Source organism: Furipterus horrens, unplaced genomic scaffold, assembly GCF_987537825.1.
Source record: "Furipterus horrens unplaced genomic scaffold, mFurHor1.1.pri manual_scaffold_2, whole genome shotgun sequence".
In the NCBI taxonomy this organism is placed as follows: Eukaryota; Metazoa; Chordata; class Mammalia; order Chiroptera; family Furipteridae; genus Furipterus; species Furipterus horrens.
Genome location: NW_028327172.1, coordinates 156,387,421 through 156,413,895, shown reverse-complemented (window position 1 = coordinate 156,413,895; position 26,475 = coordinate 156,387,421). Strand labels below are relative to the sequence as shown.

Genomic DNA, 26,475 nt, shown 5'->3' with positions numbered 1-26,475 from the left:
CCTTTAACATTTCATATAATAAGGCTTGGTGATGATGAACTCCTTTAGCTTTACCTTGTCTGGAAGCACTTTATCTGCCTTCCATTCTAAATGATAGCTTTGCTGGGTAGAGTAATCTTGGTTGTAGGTCCTTGCTTTTCATCACTTTGAATATTTCCTGCCAGTCCCTTCTTGCTTGCAAAATTTCCTTTGAGAAATCAGCTAATAGTCTTATAGGGACCCCTTTGTAGATAATTCTACTCCTCTCTTTCTGCTTTTAATATTTTCTCTTTTTCCTCAACCTTTGGCATTTTGATTATGATGTGTCTTGGTGTGGTCCTCCCTGGGTCTAGTTTGTTTTGAACTTTCTCTGCTTCCTGGATCCAAATGTCCATTTCCTTCCCCAAATTAGGGAAGCTTTCCTTCATTATTTTTTCACATAATTTTTCAATTTCTTGCTCTCCCTCTTCACCTTCTGGCAACCTTATGATTCAGATGTGGGCACATTTATAGCTGTTTCAGAGGTTTTAAGCCTCCTCATTTGTTTTAAATTCTCATTTCCTCCTGTACTGGTTGACTGTTCATTTCTTCCTTATGTTCCAATTTGTTGATTTGAACCCTGGTTTCCTTTCCCTTACCACTTGTTTCATATGGATTTTCCTTCATTTCAGCAAGGATAGCCTTCATTCTTTCCCTGTCCTATTTAATCTTTGCTGTCAAGTCTGTGAGCATCTTGATCACCAATGCCTTGAACTGTGCATCTGTTAAGTTGTCTGTCTTCTGATCTGTCAGGTGTGCTATCTGCTGGTTGCTTAGTTGTGTCACTGGGACCTTGATCTGCCACTTTCTCTGTGTCCTCATCATGACAGCTTTCTGTGTTCGCCTCTGTGACCTGGGTGGGGCTGTCGTGCCTCTTACATTATAGGGGGCAGAGCCTGAGGTATTCATTAGTGCTGGCAACCGTTTCACTGTTTTGGCGCTGTATGTGGGGGAGGGGTCAGAGAGGGAAATGTGCCGGTTGCCATCACTTTTCCAAGCACTTCTCCCCCTTCCGGTACTAAGCAAGCTACCTCCTTTTGGAGACTATTGGCTTCGTCCTCCATCCCAGCCCCCACCTGCTTTCACAATCGGAAGCAATGCGGCTCTCTTTGCCCCGGGGCGGTAACCGCCCGCTATGCGGTCTGTTTTGGCGCTGAGGCTGCTTCTCAGGTTTAAACTCTATGGCTGTTTTTCAGCCCAGGTACAGCTCCCCGCGCCTACCAGCCACTCGCCTGCCCAGCATCACCCCCGCAGCCCCTGCAGCCACTGCTCTGCTCCTCTTTCTCTCCATCCTGGCTCTGCCCCTCCAACCTTTCAGGCTGATTATTACTTCTTTATTTCTTTGCTGAACTTCCCTGTAGTTTCGATTTTCTGGATGTTCTGGGTTTTTTTTAGTTTTGACGTGGTTGTAAATTTCTTTTTAGTTGTGAGGAGACACAGCATGTGTATTTACGCCTCCATCTTGGCCAGAGGTCCCCCTTCACCTTCTTTTATCCAATTTCCCCATCTTTCCTCTGATCTGACAGCTCTCAGTCTGTTCCATGTGTCCATGCCTCTGTTTCTGTTTTGTTTGTCAGTTATTTTGTTCATTAGTTTTCACATGTAAGTGAAATAACATCATACTTTTCTTTCTCTGATTGGCTTATTTCACTTAACATAATAATCTTCAGGTCCTTCCATGCTATGACAAAAGGTAAGGTGTCCTTTTTTATATGGCCGAACAGTATTCCATTGTGTAAATGTATCACAGCAGTTTTATCCACTCATCTTTTTTTTTCCAATTCATTTTTTTATAGTTTATTTATTTGTTTGTTTGTTTATTTATTTGGGCGGAGGACCCCGCTCTGAGTCCCCGCTCTCAGACTGAAGACCCTTTATAATTTTATAAAGGACAATGAATGAAGGTCTCGTGCTCCTCTAGCTGCTTCAAGCTGGCATGGTCATCATCCTACCTATCCTTGGGTCCAGAAATCCCTAAAAAGAGTGGGGGTGTGGAGGGGAGGGTGGCCTTCCCACATGGGGAAGGATCTTGCAGACCCCAGGTCAGTTGGCTGTCCCCGAACAATGGCGTACTTGGTTTAACAGGCTGGCATCCTTGTTGTATTCTGGGGGCAACAGATTTGGCAACAGGGTTAAAAGGCATCACTCAGTCAATAACCACTAGATGACAAAAGGCAGGTATTAATTTTTCAATGTCCCACATTAGGGAAAAAAAGGGCTTCTTTGGAGGAAGGTGTGCCAGGCACATCACACCTGTCCGAAACCCTTTTGCCCACTATACTTAATTTGGGCTGAGGGGAATATTTTAGGTTTCCTTCCTCAGACCTCTGGACCCTTTCTGTCCAAGCCATTAGGACAGAAAAGAGAAACCAGTTTTAAAGTGAAGCCCACAGACCACTCCATTCTTCACCAACCCAGCCACTTAGTTCAGCCAAACCATTGAGTCTCAGGACGAAGCGCTGCAGACAGGATTATGTGAGGCCTATATGTACAGACAACCACTCAGGTCATGAGATCCTAGGCTTATGCCCTTTGAAAACAGAAAACACATGTTAATTTATGCAGCATAACCCATAATCCAGTCTCTAAATCTGTAAGACTGTCTTATTGGAAAGACATCCAATTGCAAGGCATTTGACATTCTTTTTGCCTGTAAATTAAGCATCTTTGATTATGCCACAGACCTAGTTCAACTTTCAAATGAAAACAAACTTTGATGAAAATAAACTTTAAAGACAGTTAGCTGAACTTCTTTATAGTCTACCACTGAGTATTGTGATTTTCCTTGAATCGCGATTTTTCTCCTTAAGATTATCCTTCTTGTCATTAAAGGGACTGCATTAAGTCCATTGTTAATGTAGCCTGTTCATTCGCATAAACACATCAAGAGTAGCAAATGATCACATATGATCTTTTAAGTCTGCTTTGCTGGAACTTACACAAAGAACCTTTAGGGTGATCTTCAGTCAGAACTTCATGGCACAGGAGCTTAGCCACCTACCTGCCATTGAGCCTTGCCTGTAAACACCTGTCTTTTCTAAGTCCTTCAGGTTTTCCATCGTGCCTTTTTTTTTTTTTTTGAGATATTTTTAAAAGTATATTTTATTGATTATGCTGTTACAATAGTTCCCATTTTTTCCCCTTCGCTCCCCTCTGCCCAGTATCCCCCTTCCCTCCAGTAATTCCACCCACACTTAGTTCATGTCCATGGTTCGTGCATATAAGTTCTTTAGCTTCACCCTTTCCTATATTATTATTAACTTCCCCCTGTCTATTTTGTACCAATCGATTATGCTTCTTAATCCATACACCATATCCCCATTTCTCCCCCTACCCTCTCCCGGATGATATCCCTCCAAATGATCCCCATACCTATGATTCTGTTCCTATTCTGATTTGCTTAGTTGGATTTTGTTTTTATTTTTTAGATTCGGTTGTCGATAGTTGTGAGTTTGTTGTCATTTTAGTGTTCATGGTTTTGATCTTCTTTTTCTTAGGTAAGTCCCTTTGACATTTCATATAATAATGGCTTGGTGATGATAAACTCCTTTAGCTTTACCTTGTCTTGGAAGCACTTCATCTGCCATTCCAAATGATAGCCTTGCTGGATAGAGTAGTCATGGTTGCAGGTAGCCTTTCACCACATTGAATACTGCTTGCCAGTCCCTTACTGCCTGCAAAGTTTCCTCTGAGAAATCAGCTGCTAGTCCTATAGGCACCCCCCTGTAGGCAACTCTCCACCTCTCTCTTGCTGCCCCCAGGACTCTCTATCTTTCACCATTGGCATCTCAATCATGATGCATCCTGGTGTGGTCCCCTCTGGGTCCAGCTCGCCCGGGACCCTTCGTACTTCCCAGACTGTATATGCATCTCCTTCGCAAAATTTGGGAAGTTTTCTTCATTTTTTTCAATTCTTGCTTCCTCATTCTGCACTATTTTACTGTGTTTTTCTTCCTTATGTTCCAAATCATTGATTTGAACCCTGGTTTCGTTCCCTTTGCCATTGGTTTTGTGACGATTTTCCTTCGTTTCACTTAGCATAGCCTTCACTTCCTTATACGTTTGCTTTACTCAAGCATATCTGTCAAGCCTGTGAGCATCTTTATCACCAGTATTTTGAATTATGCATTTGTTAGGTTGCCTATCTCCTCAACTGTTAGGTTTACTATCTCCTCATCACTTGGTTCTCCCACTGGAACCTGATCCATTCACCCTTTTGGTCCATACTTCTCTGTCTCCTAATTCTGACATGCTCCTGTGTTTGTTTGCCTCTGTGTCTTAGGCAGAGCTGTCACTCCTATTACGTTGTAAGGGATGGAGCCTTAGGGATTCGTCAGTACACGGCGACCTGTTTCACCCGTTGTGGTGCTGTATGTGAAGGAGGGGTCCGACAGGGAAGAATGCCACCTGCCCAGCACTCGCCCCTCTTCCAGGCACCTCTTCCACTTCCGCACCAGACTGGCACCCCTCTTGCTGCTGCCCTGGCCATCATTCCCAGAGTGGGTGGGTCTGTGGACATTCTAAGACCGTGGGGGCCCTTTAAATAAGCAGACTCTGCTGAGAGACGGGCAGTTTCTGCCTCCTCCCCAACCCGCACTTGTTTGCACAGTCAGAAGCAATGAGGCTTGATTTTCCCTTGTGCTGGGACTGTGAGCTGCTAGGTTCAGTGAGGAGCTAGGAACGCTCCCCAGGGGTCCCTCCTGACTTTTTTAAATGTGTGACTGCGCTTTCTGCGGGCCTGCCACTGGCGCTGCTGCCACCACACTGCGTCCTCTCTGCCCTCCTACCTGTCTGGATGAGTATTTCTTCTTTATATCTTCATTTGCTGGACTTCCATGCAGTTTGATTTTCTGGAACTTATGGTTGTTTCTAGTTTTGAGGTAGTTGTATTCCTTCTTAGTTGTGGACGGAGATGCAGTGTGACTGTCTACGCCTCCATCTTGGCCAGAAGTCTCAAATTTTGGCTTTTTGAAATGTTAGCATTCATGCTAAGTTGCCTTGAGGCTATTATGGAAGTAGTCAGACGTCTTTTAAAAAAATTATTTCACAGTGCTTGTATTTTTCACTCTTTGACCCATTTAGCTGTGATTTAAATTAAGATTTGAGCTTTTCATGGAAGATAAGATCCTTCTGTTTAAAAAGGCTACCTTCTTTTAACAGTATTTTAAAGGTTCTGCTCTTAAGCTTATGGCTTTTTTTTTTTTTTTTTAATTTAATTTTTTTAGAGGGAGGGGAAGGAAGGGAAAGAGGAAGAGAAACATCAGTATGTGGTTAGGATAGGAGTAAGTTCTTCCCTAAATGTTTGATAAAATTTGCCTGCGATGCCATCTAGTCCAGGGCTTTTGTGTGCCGGGAGTCTTTTGTTTACTGCTTCACTTTCACTAGTTGTTATCAGTCTATTCAGGCTTTCTGCTGCTTCTTGATTCAATTTTGGAAGATTATATGTTTCCAGAAATTTTTCCATTTCACCCAAGTTGTCAGATTTCTTGTCATGTAGTTGTTCATAGTAATTTCTTACAATCCTTTGTATTTCTGCGGTATCGGTTGTGATTTCTCTTCTTTCGTTTCTGTCCTTATTTATTTGGGTTTTTTCTCTTTTTTTCTTGATGAGTCTAGTTAAAGGCTTGTCAGTTTTGTTCACCTTTTCAACAAAACAACTCCTGGTATTATTAACCTTTTGAATTGTTTGTTTAGTCTCTGTGTCATTTAATTCTGCTCTGATCTTGATGATTTCCTTTCTTCTCACTCTGGGCTTTGTTTGTTGTTTTTCCTCTTAATTCTCATAGCTGTAGGGTTAAATTTTTTATTTGAGATTCCTCTATCCTTTTTAAGTAGGCCTGTGTCACTATAAACTTCCATCTCAGGACTGCTTTTGCTGTGTCCCATAGGTTTGGACTGTTGTGTGTTCATTATCATTTGTTTCCAGAAGCTTTTTGATTTCTTCCTTGATGTTATTGTTAACCCATCATTATTTAATAGCATGTTATTCATTCTCCATGAATTTTAGTGTTTTTGAGTTTCTTCCTTGAGGTTAGTTTCTAATTTCAAGCCATTGTGATCTGACAATATGCTTAATATAATTTCATTTTTGTTGAATTTGTTGAGGCTTGTTTGGTATCCTACCATGTGGTCTATCTTTGAAAATATTCCATGTGCACTTGAAAAGAATGTATATTTTGCCTTTTTGAGGGTGAGAGTTTCTGTATTTATCAGTTAAGTCCATTTGATCTAGAGTGTTGTTCAATGCCTAAATATCCTTGGTGTTTCTTTGCTTCAAAGATCTGTCCATTGTTGATAATGGGGTGTTAAAGTCCCCTACTATGAATGTGTTGCTGTCGTTATCCTTCTTGAAATCCTCCAAGATTTTCCCTGTAAATTTGGGTACTCTTATGTGGGTTTATATATGTATACAAGGGTTATATCTTCTTATGGGTTGTTCATTAAGTATTATGAAATGTCCTCCTTTGTCTCTTTTTATGGCCTTTGTTATGGAATCTATTTTGTCTGATATAGGTATTGCTACCCCAGCTTTTATTTTTCATGTCCATTTGCTTGAAATACTTCTTTCCATTCCTTCACTTTCAGTCTGTGTAGAACTTTTGTTTTGAGGTGGGTCTCTTGTAGACAGCATATATGTGGGTCGCATTTTCTTACCCATTCAGCTACATTATGTCTTTTCATTGGTGCAGTTAATCCATTTACATTTAAGGTTATTACTGATAACCTTACCATTGTGATTTTTTCCCCTTGTGCTTGTGTTCCTCTCTGTCTTGCTCTGTTTCTTCATCTTAAAGCAGTCCCTTTAGCATCTCTTGCAGTGCTGGTTGGTGGAGATGTATTCTTTTAGCCTTCTTTTGTCTGGGAAACCCCTTATTTCACCTTCCATTTTGAAAGAGAGCCTTGCTGGGTAGAGTAATCTCGGGTGTAGACCTTTGTTTTTCATTTCTTGGAATAGTTTTTGCCATTCCTTTCCTGCTTGTAGTGTTTCTGTTGAGAAATCTGCTTATAGCCTTATCGGAGCTCCCTTGTATGTTATTTGCTATTTCTCTCTTCCTGCCTTTACGATTCTTTATGATGTGTCCTGGAGTAGGCCTCTTTGGGTTCATTTTAGTTGGAACCCTCTGTGCTTCCTGGACTTGCGAAACTTTTTCTCTCATCATGTTCGGGAAGTTTTCTGTTATTACTTTATCAAACAGGTTTTCTGTCCCTTGGTCCTCTTCTTCTTCTGTTATCTGTATGATACGGATATTATTGTGTTTCATGTTGTCCTGCAGCTCTGTTAAACCCTCTTCATTCTTTTTCAGTCTTTTTTCATTTTGTTGCACTGTATGGGAATTTTTTTCTACGTTTTCCTATAGCTTGCTGATCTGATGCTCTGCTTCATCTGTCCTGCTTTTGATTCCTTCTGCTGTGTTCTTCAGTTCAGAAATTGTATTCTTCATTTCCTCCTGGCTTTTATTAATAGTTTCTAAATCCTTTTTAATGCTGGTGTAGTTCCCCAGTGAGTTCCTTTTAGTTTCCCTGGAGTTCTTTGTAGATGCCCTGTGGATCTTTGTAGTTCCCCTGGAGTTCTTTGTAGTTTTCTCAGAGCTTGCTGAGCTCATTGAGCTTCCTTGTGACCATTATTTTGAATTCCATGTCTGATAGTTTGCTTGCCTCTATTTCATCTATCACTCTTTCTGCGAATTCCTCCTTTCCTTTTAATGGGATGTTGTTTCTTCATCTTCTCATTTTAGGTGACTTCTTGTTTGTTTCTGCTTCTTAGGTTGATCTACTTTGACTTTCTACTCTCATGGTGTTACCGTCTGTGGTAGGAGTCCTGTGGGATTCAGTGGTGCAGACTCCTTGATCTCCTGAACCTGATGCTCTTGGGATGGCCTTGTGCCGTTTATTTGGACTCTGGTAGTGTTTTGGTTTCTGTTGGTATTGTCCTGCTCTCTGGTGGGTCCTTCCCTCCAGCTAGCTGACTGAGAGTCACTCCGCCCACTCTGTCTTGTAAACAGTTGTTGAGCTGCTGCTCAAACAAACCACCAGCCCAGGCAAGAATCCCACACTCACAAAGACATCCCCCACTTTCAGTCACCATATAAACTGCAGATGAACCAGTATGAATAAGGATGTAAAGAGATTAAGACTATTATAAGAAAAGAAAAACAAACAAGAGTTGAATAACTGAAAGAAAAATGATTTTGAGGAGGGGTGGGGAGGAGCAATAATAGTAGCGAGTAGGGATAAGGCAATGAGAGAGAAAGTAAAATTTATATCATATATAAAAAAAAGGATGGGAAGAAGGCAGAATGAAGAGAGGACAAGTGTATAGCATTAGGTTTAAACAGAAGTTATAATATTTATATATAGTGTGTGAGAGAACAAACGAAAAAAAGTAAGGAAGATGAATAAGAAGAAAAAATAGGAATCAAATTTGAGAAAAAGTTTCACCACAACACTATCAACAATCTATGAGCTAAGATTTATATAGGTGGGATGGGTGTAAGAGGTAAAAAAGAAAGAGAAACTTAAGAGAAGTCTGGAGGAAAGGGAAGTGATTTTGAAATGATGGAGGGAGAAGGAATACTAAGAGTGAGGAATCGAAACCAGGCTAAGGCAGGGTAAAATTCAAATTTAAAATTAAAGAAGGAAAGGGCTGGAGGAAGGTACAAATGGAGTAGGAGAGGCGGATGAGAAGGTTTGAGATTTGAAATACCAGAACAGTGAAGATCTGTGAATACAGTTGCAGAAATGCCACAACCACCACCATATCACACTCAATGGGCACAGATTGATCAAGCTGGAGAGAGAATAAGTGTATTTTATGAATGAGGAAAAAAATGCGGGGTGACTAATGACAAGAAAAATGGTATGGAGAGGCTGAAGAGGTGAGAAATAATGAGTGCAGATTGGAAACGAGTCGTGGCAAGAGAGAAGATAGAGTTTAAAACAAAAATAAGAAGAGGAAACCAGATGATACATTAAATGAGAAAGGGGAGGAGCAAAGTATGAGATTTTAAGTAAACTATAATATAAAAACTAGTTACTTATAATGCACAGACTGGGAGGACAAGAAATGACTGTTGAAAACATATGCAGGAGACAAATAACTCCTGTAGAAGATCACATGGAATTGGTTTCCATAGTATCTAGTTTTTACCACTTTCTTCTCTTTCCTGACCCACCCCTGGTGACGTCAGATCATATCCCAGTCTGGATCTAGGCAGCCTTATTGAAATTACCGGCGTTCTGCTGCTGTGTCTGTCTTTTTTGGTTGGGTTTTACTCTAGTCGTCCTACGTGTGATCTGCAATCAGGTGCAAACACCATGGAACAGGGCTGAGTTATTTCTTCAGGCGGGGCTATTGCTTTCCCTCTGGCTGATGCCACTTGGAGGAGAGTGGTCTGCTTGAAATATTTCTCCCGCAGCACATGCGATGAGTCAGCACTGGGATCCCATCTGCTGCTCCCCCAGCTCTCTCCCCGACACCACCACCCTGAACTCTCTGCAAGCATCTCTAGTCTACTTCAGGGCACAGGGCAAGCAGACACAAATGCAATCCTGCACACCCTCCTCTCAGGAATCTCACTGCACCTCCAGCCATTCCTCCTTGGTCTTAAGGGGTGAGGGAGATCCTGCTTTACGCATCGTGCAGCCAGGCACCACCTGGTTCACTGTCTGCTCTAACAGCAGACCCAGCCTGAGGTCCACCCCCACTCTTCTTGGAGAATCCTCGCGGCACTGAAACATCTCTCCGCACCCCCAGCTGCCACCCAAGGGAGCCCAGCTGGGACTCCTGGCACTCCTGCATCTCCTCCACGATCTGCTCCAGACAGGTCGTGACGAAGCAGCCTCCTCTGCCTGCTACAGCTACAAAGCTAACTCCAGCCTGTGTCCAGTTGGTCATCCAGATGATTTCTCCACAATTAAGCCAAAATTCCAGACTGGTCCTGGTAGGAGGCAAGCGCAGCCTTCACTCACTCCTCTGACATCGTGGAGAGTTATCTAATTAAGAGATTCTTAAAATTTCTCTTATGATTCCTTTTGTACTTTCATGGATTTATCATTTTATATTACATTTTTGAATTTTGGGGAATTTATACTTGTACAGATTTGGAAGTTTGGATCCAACTCTGTTTTTTCCAGGGGGATATCCACTTATTGCAACCTTTCATTCTGTAAACATATGTTACTCTTTAATTTCAGAGGATATCATGATACGTCATTTCAATGAGTGTTAGTTACATGTCTCCTATGTTTTCCTTAGGTTTCTGCAAGTTACGAAAAAGAAAAAGAAAAATGGTTGCATTTTCGGGAAAAAATGAATCGTGATATCTCTGACCTAAAAAAAAGAAACGAGATGCTTTCTCAACAACTATGTAAAGCAGAAAGTAAATCCAATAGCGAAAGAAAACTGCAGGTATTTCTTGCTAGTGGTAGAAAAATAGGGCCTAGAATCCTACTCTGGGGTCTCATGGGATCTATCTTAAGTAGGGTTGTAAAGTTACTCCCTTTCTAGTCCCTGAAGACATGCTTTTTGGTGTTCAGCACTGAAGGAGGCATTGGAGGTGATGTTTTGCCATATCAGTAAAGCCCATACCCCCCTGTCCTATGGAAGAGTCTATACATTTACATAATACATCCAGCCAATTGGCCCTGTTGCGATCTACTATTCAGTTAGGTATTTGGTCATGTCCTATTCTAGTCATAATAAAATCATTATAAAAATTTATAGAGAAATGCATTCTTCTTGGGCAGATGTTAGTTTTTTCAATTAGAACATTTCCTATTGCTATTAATTGTTTTACAGTGAAAATAGCACAAGTGATTAGACCAAATTATGAATCAGTCATCTGCCAAATTAAATTTTTAAAATCACCAGCGTTAGAGGTTATGGGAATGTGAAAGAGAAGCAAGCAAACCTAGGAAACATTAGAGAAAGAGGCTGATGTTTTCTCAAGTGCCTCATTGCCCAAACCACCTGCCTCTTTACCATTCTTCCAATGAGTGCTCATGCATGTACACACACATACCGTACATATATATATATATATATATACACACACATATATATATATATACATATATATACACATATATATATACTTACATTGCCCTGGCTGGTTTAGCTCAGTGGATTGAGCGTCGGCCTGCGAGCTAAGTGTCGCTGGTTCGATCTTCCAGTCAGGGTACATCAGAGAAGGAAAACTCTGACTCCAAAAAGCCTCCGCTGCCTTGCGGCATACCTCTTCAGGGGAAAGGCTAAGGGAGTAAACCCCGACAGAAAATCCGGAGCCGGAGTCCCTAAGGCGGTTTGACGTTGTAGTCAACACCGGCAACTCCTGCGGCGCACCTGAACCCAAGCTGTATCGACTCCGTCTTTCCCTTGGACCCTTCAGCTGCGAAGAGAGGGGGGGTCTGCTGCATGGGCAACAGCAGACCCTCCATATTACCCTGCCCAGGCTCTGTAGCTTCAGCGTCATCGCAAGATGTCGATTCAACACGGGAGGAGACAGATACCATGTCACTCCCGAGTCGGACTGCACAGCCATTCTTGGCGGTGCAGATAGACTCTGAAGAAGCTACACCATCGTCTCTCGAGACGGATGGCTGCCGACGACGACGACGACGAAATCCAATAGCCTAGAAATTGAGCTTTATCACACAAGAGATGCTCCCAGAGAAAGAACACTGGTTTTAGAAGGTGTAGAAAGAGACCTAAGCCAAACACAGTGTCAAAAGAAGGAGATTGAACACAGGTATCAAGAAGAACAAGGTAAAATGAATAAGTACATTGGAAAGCAGGGCTCCTTAGAGGAGAGGCTATCTCACCTACAAAGTGAAAACATGTCGCTTCGACAGCAGCTAGATGATGCTCACAACAAAGCCAACAATAAAGAAATGACAGTAACTAATATTCGAGATCAGTTTCGGGATATCATCAAAATATTTCAAGCCGAAAGTGAAAAACAAGTTGTTATACTAAAAGAAAGAAATAAGGAACTAACCAATGAATGCCATCATTTAAAGGAAAGAATGCATCAGTATGAAAACAGTAATGCAGAGAGAGATGTAAGTATCCAAAAAGATAGATATTTTTCAAATTTCCTAGAAGAAAATTCAAAGTAATATTATTTTTGATGATGGCTAAATTTTGAATCTAGTTGAACATTAAAACTATATAGATTATAACTGTGTTTGCTCTATCAGTTTAAATGCAGATATTGTATCCTGCAAATGAAAATTAGACTTGAGAGGTGTTTTGTTTTGAGTAAAGACATTGTGTTGTCTATGAAATTTTAAGAGGTTATATTATAGACTGTTAATAGATATAGATTTATATTAACAATTTAGCCTTATACTGATAAAATACTAATTTTAATCTCACCACATTTCAATACCATTATGAAGCAGATAAATGGAAATACTCATTCCTAAAAGGAGTATTTTGAAATTAAGTTTCAGTTAAGTGGATTATCTTGACAGTTAATTTCAGATTTCCCAGATGAACTGAAGTGTAGACGTATCTTATAGTACCTTTCCCTCAGTGGCTTCTGATACATTTTAGTTAGTATAATGCTATTTTTATTTATGTCAATCTGAATTAAATTTGGAAATATTTCATTCTTGAGTAATATAATCTTATGACCTCTAAACGCTTTAAAAATATCTACTTTTCATTAAATCATAATTTGAGACAAACATGATGAGTTTTAGCAAAACTATACTTGACTTAATCTTTCCACTATTTACAATTTTGTTTGAATATTTTTACAAGTAATTTGCTCATATTTTTTGTTTCAAGATCCAATTATGATCATTTGGAGATGTTTGTTTAATACAGAGAAAATTGTAGTTTTCTGTGATTTATTAATTTGGCATTGGCTCTCCAGTTCAGACTAGTGAGGGGTGGTAGGATTTATATGTAACAGGGGGGGAGATCAAGGCCAGATTACCTAATAAACAGGAATGTGTCCATCTGAGGAAAAGAAGGTGAATTGATGTATATTGGTGATACTTTCCCGGTTATATTTTGTGTTAATAATATGACTAACAAAGTACATACAGAATGGGGCAAAAGTAGGTTTACAGTTGTTTGTGTGGAAAATAATACAGTAATTAATAAATAATACAAGAGTAAACTCTTTGTTTTGCATATTCACAGCTGTAAACCTTATTTTGCCCCACTCTGTATATGAAGTTATGTATTATTAACATGACTTAATAGTGTGATTTATAAAATCAGTAACAGAAATGTCTTACTAGGCAGCTGTGAGACAACTTCAAGAAGAACTGGCTGATACTCTGAAAAGACTATCTATGTCAGAGGCTTCACTGGAGGTTACATCACGTTATCGTACGAATTTGGAAGAAGAGACACAGGATTTAAAGAAGAACTTAGAAGAAATCGGAAGTCAAGTATGTATGGAATTTAACATGCCATCAGTTAATCTATAGCTGATTAAGTAATAGAATATGTTTTAGGATACTAATTTTCATGGGCAGCTTTCTTTCTATCTTTATTGTAATTAATTTATTATAATTTTATTATCTTTATAATGCACTTACATTTATTAAACCGTTGCTTTATTCAGTCATTTGTATTTATGTTTTTTCTCATAATATTTATCCTTAGGAAAGTCGAGAATTGTGCATTATTCTTCACAAAATTCAAGAGACTTTATTTTCTACTATACAATATTATTAGTGCTATCTCCATTATCATGATGAACTGACAGATAAAATCGGAGGATAATGTGTAACGGAATGTTCCAGAAATTTTTTTATCTTCACTTTTGTGAATGGACAAAGAATCCATATTTACTTCATAGACTTCAGAATAACTTGTATGGAAACATCATTCTACAAGCCAGTTGAAATAGGCATTTCCTTCATTTTCTCTCAGAAACATTGCAAAAGCATGGAAATATTCAGATCATTATAGTATGCACATCCACAAGAGAAAATTTTAAAAATTAAATTTAGATCCACCATTGGCTTTTTAAAAAAATTATATTGCTATAATTCACATATCATATAATCTGCCCATTTAAATTATACATGCAATATATTTTGACATATATAGAGAGTTATGCATCTTACTATCACCTCAGTCAATTATAGAACATTTTCATCACTCCAAAATCAAACTCCACGTCTCCTAGCTGTCACTCCCAGCTTCTTGTCTTCCCCACCACCAGGCAGGCAACAACCAGTGTACTTTCTGTTTCTACAGACTTGCCTATTCTGGACACTTCATATAAATGAAATCACACAGTATGCAGCATTTGTGACTGGCTTCTTTCACTTAATGTCACACTTTCAAGGTTCAACCATATGATAGCACATCAGTATTTATGTATTTCTTTTTATTGCAGAACAATACTTCATTATGTGGCTAAACCACTTATCCATTCATCAGTTCATGAAACTTTGTGTTGTTTTCACTTCCTAGCTGTTAATAATTCTACTATGAACATTAGTTATTATGTAAACATATGTTTTTATTTACCTGCCATTGGCTTTAACCGTGCTGATTTCAGCATCTCTCGGCCTTTACCCATGCTGTCCATTTTGTCTTTTCAGTTGCTATTCCTCTTGCCTAATCCGACATCTATTCGGACCCAGCTCCCAACCTCCCTTTCTCCATGAAGCTTTCTCTGACTGTCCTCTCATTGGCCTCATTCTTTTCAGCACTTGTCATCTTGTCTGTGCTGAACAATCCAGTCCTTAATTTTACATTGCTTTAATTCTTTTTATGAGACATAATCTTGTCTTTTTAAGTATAAATTTGTCTATGGGGTGTATTATTCGATATGAAGGTACTTATCTTTGTATACGACTAAATTGAAAATATTTTAGCTTAACTATTTGGATAAAATTATTTTATATCACACCGCTACTTTCTTCTTGGAGACATTGATATAATTAAGCTTTATTCTCAATGTATTTTAAGCAATTAAATATAAATATAATAGAGAATTATTTGATCAGAAGCGCATTTTTTTATCCCCAATGTAAGAAAACAAACAAAATAGAAACCAGCCTTCCTTCACTATGCAGCCAGACCTGGGATTTAGAGATTTATAGCACTTTACCATCTGTAAAGCTCTGGGAAGGGCTTTTCTGATATCGATATGCCATTCCGTCGTCGTCGGCGGCGGCGGCGGCAGCCGTCCATCTCGAGAGACGATGGTGTAGCTTCTTAAGAGTCTATCTGCACCGCCGAGAATGGCTGTGCAGTAAAACTCGGGAGTGACACGGTATCTGTCTCCTCCCGTGTTGAATCGACATCTTTACGATGACGCTGGAGTGTCCTCTCCAGTGAAGCTGAAGCTACAGAGCCTGGGCAGGGTGATATGGAGGGTCTGCTGTTGCCCATGCAGCAGACCCCCCTCTCTTCGCAGCTTGAAGGGTCCAAGGGAAAGACGGAGTCAACACAGCTTGGCTTCAGGTGCGCCGCAGGAGTTGCCGGTATTGACTACAACGTCAAACCGCCTTAGGGACTCCGGCTCCGGATTTTCTGTCGGGGTTTACTCCCTTAGCCTTTCCCCTGAAGAGGTATGCCACAAGGCAGTGGAGGTTTTTTGGAGTCAGAGTTTTCCTTCTCTGATGTGCCCTGACTGGAAGATCGAACCAGCGACACTTAGCTCGCAGGCCGACGCTCAATCCACTGAGCCAAACCAGCCAGGTATTCTCCAAATACCTGTAAGATATTAAAGGTATTCTATGGCCCTGTCAAACCTCTGCATATTCAAATCAAAATGGAAGACTCATCCCTCTCCCTGCAACCAGCTGGAACCCACTTCTCCTTCCTAACTCTATCATCAGCCAGAGCACCACATGTCTTCTTACCTAGAGTAGCATGGTGGTGCCCTCTTTGCTTTCTGTTGTTTCATGAACATTCTGTCAGTGATGCCTCCACATTCTTTCCTGGATTTGTACCTTTATTTTTATCCCTGCCAGTCTTCATCCACTGATCTGACAGACATTTATAGTTTTAGGTTTTACATTTTGAGATAATTTTTATATATGGTGTGAAGTAGCAGTCTAATTTTATTCTTTTGCATGTGGATATTCAGTTTTCCTAGTATCATTTGTTAAAAAGACTATTCATGTCTTATTTAATTGTTTGACACCCTTATTGAAAAGCACTTAGCCATATGTGTGAGAGTTAATTTTTGGATTCTCCCTTTTAATTCATTGGTCTATATGTCTGTCATCATTCTATTACTGCATCAAATTTTATAAGAACTCTTTCCTGGTCATCTTGCATATTACCAGTTTTGTTTTTTTTTTTTTTATGTAATAATAAAAAGTCAGTGTAGTGGAATGTCCTTAACTCTACTTTTGTGGAGATTTATTGCTTCTTCATAAAGCCTGTGGCCACTTTATGTTTTGCTGACCTGACATTACGGGAAAGTAATCTTACAGAGACAATGTTCATTCCTTTTTTTCTCCACTCAAACCTTCAGTCTCTAACTCAACACCTCTCACTTCACTCCCATTTCCATTAAGTCCTGGTAACAGGATCTGCTGACTTAGGCATTTGCTCCACTGTGTTTAACTCATAATTCATAGACTCAGTGATAGATTTCACTACCTCTCTTCAATAAATGGTGTTGGAAAAATTGGACAGAAACATGTGGGGGAAAAAAATGAAACTAAACCACCAACATACACCATACACAAAAATAAAGTCAAAATGGATTAAAGACTTAAATGTTAGTCAGAAAACCATAAGATTCCTAGAAGAAAACATAGGCAGCAGAATTTCAGACATTTCAAGGACAAATCACAACCAATACCACAGAAATACAAAGGATTGTAAGAAATTAGTACAAACAACGGTATCACAAGAAATTTGACAACCTAGGTCAAATGGATAGATTTCTGGAAACATATAATCTTCCAAAACTGAATCAAGAAGAAGCAGAAAGCCTGAACAGACTGATAACAACTAGTGAAATTGAAGCAGTAATGGAAAAACTCCCGACACACAAAAGCCCTGGACCAGATGGCTTCACAGGTGAAATCTACAAAACATTTAGAAAAGAACTAACTACTGTCCTTCTCAAACTTTTCCAAAAAATCCAAGAAGAGAGAAGACTCCTAAACTCTTTCTATGAAACCAGTATTACCCTAATTCCAAAACCAGGTCAAGACACAGCAAAGAAAGAAACCTACAGGCCAATATCGTTGATGAACATGGATGCTAAAATCCTCAACAAAATATTGGCAAACAGGGTCCAGCAACACATTGAAAAGATCATACACCATGATCAAGTAAGATTCATCCCAGGGATGCAAGGATGGTTTAATATTCACAGATCAATAAGCATAATACACCACATAAACAAAATGAAAGACAAAAATCACATGATCATATCAATAGATGCTGAAAAAGCATTTGATAAAGTACAACACCCATTTATGATGAAAACACTCAGCAAAGTGGGAATAGAGGGAGCATATCTCAACATAATAAAGGCCATATACGAGAAACCTGAAGCCAACATCATACTCAAGGGGCAAAAACTGAAAGCATTTCCCCTGAGGTCAGGAACAAGACAAAGATGTCCACCCTCTCCACTCCTATTCAACATAGTGTTGGAAGTTCTAGCCACAGCAGACAAGAAAGAGAAATAAAAGGCATCCAAATTGGAAAAGAGAAAGTAAAACTGTCATTATTTCCAGATGACGTCCTAGTGTACATAGAACACCCTGTAGACCCCACCAAAAAACTACTCAACCTAATAAGTGAATTTGGCAAAGTAGCAGGGGACAAAGTCAATATTCAGAAATCAAAGGCATTTCTGTACACCAACAATGAAATATCAGAGATAAAAACGAGAAGAATAAACCCCATTTACTATAGCAACAAGAAAAATAAAATACCTAGGAATAAACTTAGCCAAGGAGGTAAAAGACCTATACTTGGAAAACTACAGAACACTGAAGAAAGAAATTAAGGAAGATACAGATAAATGGAAGTAAATACCATGTTCATGGATGGGAAGAATCAACATCATTAAAATGTCTGTGCTACCCAAAGCAATTTATAGATTCAGTGCAATCCCTATTAAAATACCAGCGACATATTTCACAGACCTCGAACAAATACTGCAAAAATTTAAAAGGAACCAAAAAAGATCTTGAATAGTCACAGCAATCTTGAGGAAGAAGAACACAGTAGTAGGAATCACAATACCTGACATCAAATTATACTACAAGGCCACCGTAATCAAAACAGTCTGGTACTGGCATAAGAACAGATATATAGATCAATGGAACAAAATAGAGAGCCCAGAAATAAACCCAGGTCTATATGGCAACTAATATTTGACAAAGGGGGAAGGAACATAAAATGGAGTTAAAAGTGCCTCTTTAACAAATGGTGCTGGGAGAACTGGACAGGGACATGCAAAAAAATGAAACTATACCACCAACTTACACCATACAAGAGAATAAACTCAAGTTGGATCAAAGACTTAAATGTAAGCTGTAACACCACAAAAGTCCTAGAGGAAAACATAGGCAGGAAAATTTCAGATATCCCACGCAGCAGTATTTTCACCAATACATCACCTAAGGCAAGGGAAATAAAGGAAAGAATAAACAAGTGGGACTACATCAAACTAAAGATTTTCTGCTCAGCAAAAGAAAACATCAGCAAGATGAAAAGGGAACTAACTAACAGTATGAGAAAACATATTTGCCAGTGATACCTCAGATAAGGGATTGATCTCCAAAATATATAAAGAACTTACAGGACTCCACACCAAGAAGACAGACAGCCCAATTTAGAAAATGGGCAAAGGACCTGAACAAACACTTCTCCGAAGAGGACATACAGAGGGTCCATAGGCATATGAAAGAATGCTCAACATCACTAGCCATCAGATAGCTGCAAATAAAAACCACAATGAGATACCACCTCACACCAGTCAGAATGACTGTCACCAACAAATCAACAAACAACTTGTGCTGGCGAGGATGCGGATAAAAGGGAACCCTGGTACACTGCTGGTGGGAATGCAGACTGGTGCAGCCACTATGGAAAGCAGTATGGAATTGCCTCAAAAAACTAAAAATGGAACTGCCTTTTGAACCAGCGATTCCACTGCTAGGATTATATGCAAAGAATCCTGAAACACCAATTCAAAAGAACCTATACATCCCTATGTTCATAGCAGCACTATTTACAATAGCCAAGTGCTGGAAACAACCTAAGTGCCCATCTGTAGATGAGTGGATCAAAAAACTGGTACATTTACACAATGGAGTACTGTGTAGCAGAAAGAAAGAAGGAACTCCCACCATTTGCAACAACATGGATGGAACTAGAGAGAATTATGCTAAGCGAAATAAGCCAGGCAAGGAAAGACAAATACCATATGATGTCACCTAATACAGGAAACTAATGAACAACACAAACAAACGAGCAAAACTGAACCAGAGACAATGTAAACAAGGAGCAGACTAACAGTGACAAGGGGGGAAGGCGGAAAGAGAGAAGGGGGGTCATAAGGGGAAGGGTCTAGTCAAGGAACATGTATAAATGACCCAGGGACATGGACTGACTGTGGGGACTGACTGTGGGAGAAGGAGTGGGCAGGGTAGGGGAAAGCAATGAGAGGAAAAATGGGACAACTGTAATAGAAAAACAATTACAATTTTTTAATTAAAATAAAAATAAAACAAAATTAAAAAAAATTTAGACATTTCTTATAGCAGTGTTTTTGCTGCTATATCTCCTGGACAAGGGAAACAATGGAAAAAATAAACAAATGGGACTACATCAAAATAAAAAGCTTTTGCACAGCAATAGAAACCATCAACAAAATGAAAAGAAAACCCACTGAATAGAAGAACGCATTTACCCATGATCCATTTGATAAGGGATTAATGTCCAAAATATACTATGAATTTATACAACTCAACATAAAAAAGACAACCCAATTAAAAAATGAGCAGAGGACCTGCATTGACACTTCTCCAGGTGGCCAATAGGTACATGAAAAAAAACACTCAATGTCACTAATCGTCAGAAAGACACAAATTAAAACCACAAAGAGATATCACCGTACACTGGTCAGAATGGCTATCATCAATAAATCAACAAACAACAAGTGTTGGTGAGGATGTGGGGAAAAAGGAACCCTTGTATACTGTTGGTGGGAATGCAGACTGGTGCTGCCACTGTGTAAAGCAGTATGGAAAATATCTCAAAAAATCAAAAAGTGGAACTGCCTTTGACCCAGCAATCCCAAAGAATCTCCTATGTTCATAGCAGTGTTATTTACAATAGCCAAGAACTAGAAACAGCCCATGTGTTCATCAGTAGTTGAGTGGGTAAAAGATCTGTAGTACCTTTACACAATGGAATACTAAGCAGCCATTAAGAAGAAGGAGATCTTACCTTTTTGCAAAAGCATGGATGGACCTGGAGGTTATTATGCTAAGTGAAATAAGCCAGTCAGTGAAATACAAATACTGAATGATCTCACATGGAATCTAATGAACAAAATAAAGTCACAAAGTAGAAACAGAAGCATAGCTACAGAGAACAGACTGACAGCTGTCAGAGGGGAATGGGGTTGAGGGGATGGATGAAAGAAGGTGAAGGGATTTAAAATAAAACATACAGTGGTACATAAAACACAGACAAGATAGCAGTGTGGTGATAGTCAGAGGGAAAGGGGGATGGCAGGTCGGTGGAGGTGGGCAAAGGAAGGGAAAATGGGGCCAAAAAGAGACTGCTTGGAGCCGTGGGTGCACAATGCAGTGTGTAGATGATATTTTATTGAATTGTACACTTGAAACCTGTATGGTTTGCGAACCAATGTCACCCCAATACTCAGTTTTTGAAAAAAAGCTTGAAAATAGGTGAAAGCATCACCATCATGGATTTTTTTTTTTTTGCAGGTTTTGCTCTACTTAGTGGTGCTGCTTTCAAGGGGAGTAAGTCAGACACACACACACACACACACAAAATGTGGACTGTCTCCTTCTGAAATTTCAAAATTTTAAAGCTAATTTGTGTGCTGTGGAAAAACATTGTGGTGTAACATAAAGATGAGATGTTCTTACCTTTTCATACAAACAAGCTTGAAGTAAGGTAGAGGAGAAATTGTACGTATTTAATAGTGCCAAAGGACACTGCTTTTTTTTTTTTTTTTTTTTAATAGTGGGATTTAAAATGATTTCAAACTTTCCTCTATTTCCTCACTGAAGGAGGAATGGAAAACTTAGTCCTAACCATGGACTGCTTCTCTATGGCCCTTGGCTGCTCCCTCTGAGCTCTTTGTTGTGCCCTTTTCATTAGAAATGACCTGGGATTGCAGCTCTTTTCTCAGCCTGCTTGCTCCCTGTTGAACATCTGAGATCCACAGGCCTCTTTACTGTGTCCTGTCTTGGTCTCCTTTAGTCCAAGCTAGCAAGCAGGGTTTCTGCTTCTACAATTCTGTCAGAAGCTTTGAGTTTCCTGTAAATTTTATCAGGTTCATGCCATTAGAAAAACCACTCTTATAAATTGTTTTAAGATAAGAACTTCACCTAGGGCTTCCTGGACCTATTATAAGACAGTGCCTTTAAAATTCTTATATTCTGAAGATCCTTAAAGAAATTGGAGGCACCATCTTAATCTTTCTGAGGCCTTAAGGGTTTTCCAGTCTTGGCTTCATCCTCAGACCATGTTTTCCTGGAAGCACCCTGGATTTTATCTTAGCCTAGAAGCCATTTGTTTATTTTAGCATTACTTGACAGTTGGACATGTGGGAGAAGCTATGAGAAATGGGTATTTGAAACCAGTAAGTCCTGGTTCTTTTATATTTAATAGTCTTTCTTAAGCTTATCTTTCACATCCATTTTACTTTGAGTTCCTTTATAGTAGGAGTCCCCTTTTGTCCAGGTTCCAGGGTCCTTTTGTTCACTTGCCTGGAATCCCTTGCTGTCAGCCTCTTCAGGGGCCATCAGGCCTCCACTAATCGTCTCTGGGAGGCCCTTCTGTTTTCCATTTTCACGTGTCTTCACATTATTTCAGGTTCCACCTGCCTCCTGTTTCAAAGGCACTCATACATTTGTCTGGGTTTTTGTTGTTTTTTTTTTTCTCTTTTTTTAGTGGCAGCACTCTGTTTTAAATATCAGAGTCTGTGCTAGTTATTTATTGCTGCTTAATAAGCCACTTCCAAACCTAGTGGCTCAACACAGCATTGTTTTGTTCACAAATCTGCAGTTGGGCCAGGCTCAGTGAGGCCGGCTCGTTTCTTTTCCACATGCCATCCAGCTGGGATGATGTGAAGCTGGGAACTAGAAGCAGCTAAGGACTTGTTCATTCACATGCTTGTCAGTTGGAGCAGGCTTTCGGCTGGGACGTTAGCTGGAACAATCCCAGCTGGAACACCTATATGAGGACTGACTCTGTGGCCTGGGTGGCTTCATTCCTGACAATGTGGCTGGGCTCTCAGGGTGAGCTTCCCTGGAGAAAGTCAGATAGAAGCTGTATCACCCAGACACAGAAGTCACACAGCAATTCCACCATATTCTATTCACTAGGAATAGTTACTTAACTAAGGCCAGCACCTGTTTCATGGGAGGAGTGCCAAAGAATTTGTAGACATCCTTTAAAAACTCTGCATCACTCACCTTGTCTTATCAAATAAAGGAAAGTAGTATTGGGTTCATTTGTTCTTTCCCATGAGATGGCTCTAATAGCACTTAGTTGTCTTGAACTTCATTCAAAACAGTTTTGTTAGATTGTATTTTGATAGCTGCTATATCAGCATACATTTTTAAAAAGCTGATCAAAATTGAATTTTTGTGTAGCCATTTTAATATTGAACATGAAAGAAAATACACAACATTTTTGGCATATTATGCTTTATTATTTCAAGAAGGGTAAAATTAGAACTGAAATGCAAAAAAAAAAAAAAAAAAAAAAAGATTTGTGTAGGGTATGGAGAAGGCGCTATGACTGATCCAATGTGTCAAAAGTGTGAAGTTTCGTGCTGGAGATATCTCGCTGGACTATTAATACTCCGTGGTCAGGTAGACCAGTTGAAATTGATAGCTATCAAACGAGACGTTAACTGAGAACAATGAACGTTATACCCCACGGGAGACAGCCAACATACTCAAAATTTCCAAATCAATAAAGATATTGGTTAAAATGAAAAATACTTGTATGTCTTTTATTTTACTGGAAAAACTAAACGGACTTTTTGGCCAACTCAGTATTTCTCAACTCAGTATGACAGAATTTCCAGGGAGTTTTTGTTGTTTAGTATATTCTCTTTGTGGGAAGTAACAAAGAATTGCAAGACAGCACTACTGAATTAAGCCTTTTGTGGTTGATTTAAAAAATGTATAGCTCATCTCACTAAACATTTATAGTGGAAGCTTTGATTTCTCTTTAACCCTGGGAATCCTTTCTTCTTGGAATGCAATTCAAATTAGCATCAAACATTTGTAGTTCATTTAAAGCTCATGGTATTAGAATCTATATAAGATTCATTAATTAGAAAAATAGACTTCCGGCCAAGATGGAGGCTTAGACTGACATGCTCTGTCTCCCTCTACCACTAAGTAGGAATACAACTACCTCAAAACCAAAAATAACCAGAAATTCTAGAAAATAAAACTACATAGAAGCCCAACGTATGAAGTTATAAACCAGCGGTGCTCGTCTGGGTGGGTAGGAAGGGCGAAACCTGAATCGGGATGGAAAGCTTGGGCGTGCTGTCCATGGTAGCAGCGGGACTGCGAGAAACACCAGGGGAGCAATCCCGGCTGCAGTTGAGACCCAGCAGCTCGCAATTCCAATGCTGGGGAAGGCAGACCTCTCATTGCCTTGGATGATGAGACCATAGGGAAGGAGGCTCCTGGTCTCTCAGCGGAAAGTAATGGCAGGAATCCATCTTGGACCCCTGCCCCCACACAAAGCGCCACAGAGTGGTGAAAAAGGTCGCTGGTCGCCAGGTAGTGACGAGTGCACATGGTGCCGCCCCCTACAGCCCGCCCAGGAAACAAAGGTAAACAGAAAACTGACAAGATGAAATAGACCATGACTGAAATCCCGGTGACGCAGCTCACCAGGCAGCAGATGAGGGACCTAACCGATGAGCAAATAAGAAATCTTTCTGAGGCTCAGTTCAGAGCTATAGTCATAAGGTGGCTTACAGAATTAACAAAAGAATTGGAACAAGACAGGGAAGGAATGAAAGCTAGTCACACTGAAACGAACGAAAACATACAAAACAAGTGGTGAGGAAATGAATACCAGAGATCAAATCAACGAATCGGAACAAAGGGAAGGAACAGAGTCAACCAGTGCAGAAAGAGGAAACAAAAGGGATGAACACGAGGAGAGGCTCAGAAACCTCTGGGACCGCTATAAGCGAACAAACATTTGAATAATAGGATTGCCAGAGGGTGAAGAAGAAGAACTAGAAATGGAAAAATTATGTGAAAAAATAATGAAGCAGAACTTCCCAAACTTGGGGAAGGAAATACACTTACAGGTCCAGGAAGCACAGAGAGTTGCATAAAAACTGGACCCAGGGAGAGCCACTCTAAGACACATTAAAATCAAATAGTCAAAAATTAAAGAGAAAGAGAAAATCTTAAAAGCAGCAAGAGAGAAGAAAAGAATTATGTACAAAGGGGTCCCAATTAGACTATCAGCTGATTTCTCAAAGGAGACCCTGCAGGCAAGAAGGCTCTGGCAAGAAATATTCAAAGTAATGAAAATCCAAAACCTACAGCTACGAATACTCTATCCAGTGAAACTGTCATTCAGAATAGAAGGGCAGAGAAAATGCTTCCAGGACAAAGTAAAACTGAAGGAGTTCATTAGATCCAAACCACTATTATATGAGATGTTAAAGGGACTGGTTTAGAAGAAGGAGGATCAAAATTATGAACATTAAAATGAAAACTGCATCACAACAACCAACAACAGAAGCTAGGGAATCGAAACAAAGGCAAACTAAATAGACAATGAATTGAGTGGAAAGAAAACTATAGGTATGGGGAACATACTGGGGGGAGGTCAGCAGGGAGGGGGAAGGAGGAAAGGGAGGGAGATAGTACAGGAATTAAGAAGCATAGGAGGGAATGGAATAGACAGAAAGATGTTGAGAAGAACTGTATGCATAACCAATGGACACGGACTAAAAGAGGGGGACAACTGGAGGTTGGGGGTGTCGCTGGTTGGAGGGGAGCAAAGGGAAAACAAATTGGGACTACTGTAACAGTATAATCAATAAAAGATATTTTAAAAATTAAAATAAAAAAATTATATAAGATTCATTAATTACACTATTATTTTTTAAGTCTTATTTTGGGAGGCATTTATTGAGTTAGGCCTAAATAACTCAATATGCTATCCCTAAAACTCCTTTAAAAATTATGGAGAATTCGTATTGGGGAAGAGGTAATAGACTTTCTACTAAGAGGTGACTCACGGTAATTTTGTGGAGGAAGACATGAAAACAGTCATAGGAAAAAAAGTATAAAATGAAATGCAGACATTCTGTGACAAAGACAATAACATTAAATATATTTTGTTGTGACTTCTGGTCTTTTTAACTTTGTTTTTTATTCTGAGTAATTAAAAATTTCACATTATAAGTCTCTACTACAGTACCAATAACTTTATTGCAACTGAATTTGTTTCAAAATTTGATACTTGTGTTGAGTTAGACTGTTCTCAGTCTACACCTTCATAACCAAACTCTATTATTTTATTCATGCAGAATGATCACCTTACAGCAGAACTGGAAACTGCATCTTTAAGATATCTATGTCTGGATGAAAAAAATAAACTTCTTCAACAGGAGTTATTATCTCTGAAAGAAATGCAAAAAGAATATGAAAAACTAAAGGATGAAAAAATGAAGTGGAAACAAGAAATAAACTTCAAAAGACATATGGAAATGCATATGGTAGAAAACAGTGAAATAGCACAGTATAAACAGAAGATTGAAGAAAGACTAAGACAGGATATAGAAGAAAAATTTAAAGAAGTCTATCTATATTTACAGGTTAATTTCTTGATATTTAAAGTAATTCATTTCACTGCAGATTACGTTTTGGAAATAGACATTGTATGTTTCCTTCTTTTAATAGCAATTTGTTTTGTAAATTTAAGGAAGGAAGGTAGAATGTTTCTCCCTTTCAGTATTTCAATTTCTATCATTGTTATTACTAAATTGCTCTTTCAAAATAATTCTTACTAGAGGATAATTTTATTTTAAAGACCAGTTGATATAAAACAAGAATATTAGGAATAAAAAATAAATTAAAATTTTAAAATTATACCATTATTGTTATGCAATTCTTAAAATTTTACATTGATTCTGCTATTCTTTGAATTATCAGAATGCAAGAGTACTAATAAAAGATGTAACTTTATAATTATAATTTAGTTGTGACATTGTTAACAAATATTTTAAACTTCAGCTTTTT

At 39.2% G+C, this 26,475-nt stretch overlaps 1 protein-coding gene across 1 annotated transcript in view; it reads left to right on the top strand.

The window, feature by feature from the left end:
* The window catches only part of LOC150019788 (ankyrin repeat domain-containing protein 26-like), a 74,430-nt gene that overhangs the window by 46,257 nt on the left and 1,698 nt on the right, over positions 1-26,475 (top strand). The window contains exons 13-16 of the mRNA XM_090267371.1: positions 1,215-1,336; positions 11,688-12,078; positions 13,273-13,425; positions 25,764-26,051. Coding sequence (XP_090123497.1) covers positions 1,215-1,336; positions 11,688-12,078; positions 13,273-13,425; positions 25,764-26,051 — 954 coding nt within the window. The remainder of the gene's footprint in view (positions 1-1,214; positions 1,337-11,687; positions 12,079-13,272; positions 13,426-25,763; positions 26,052-26,475) is intronic.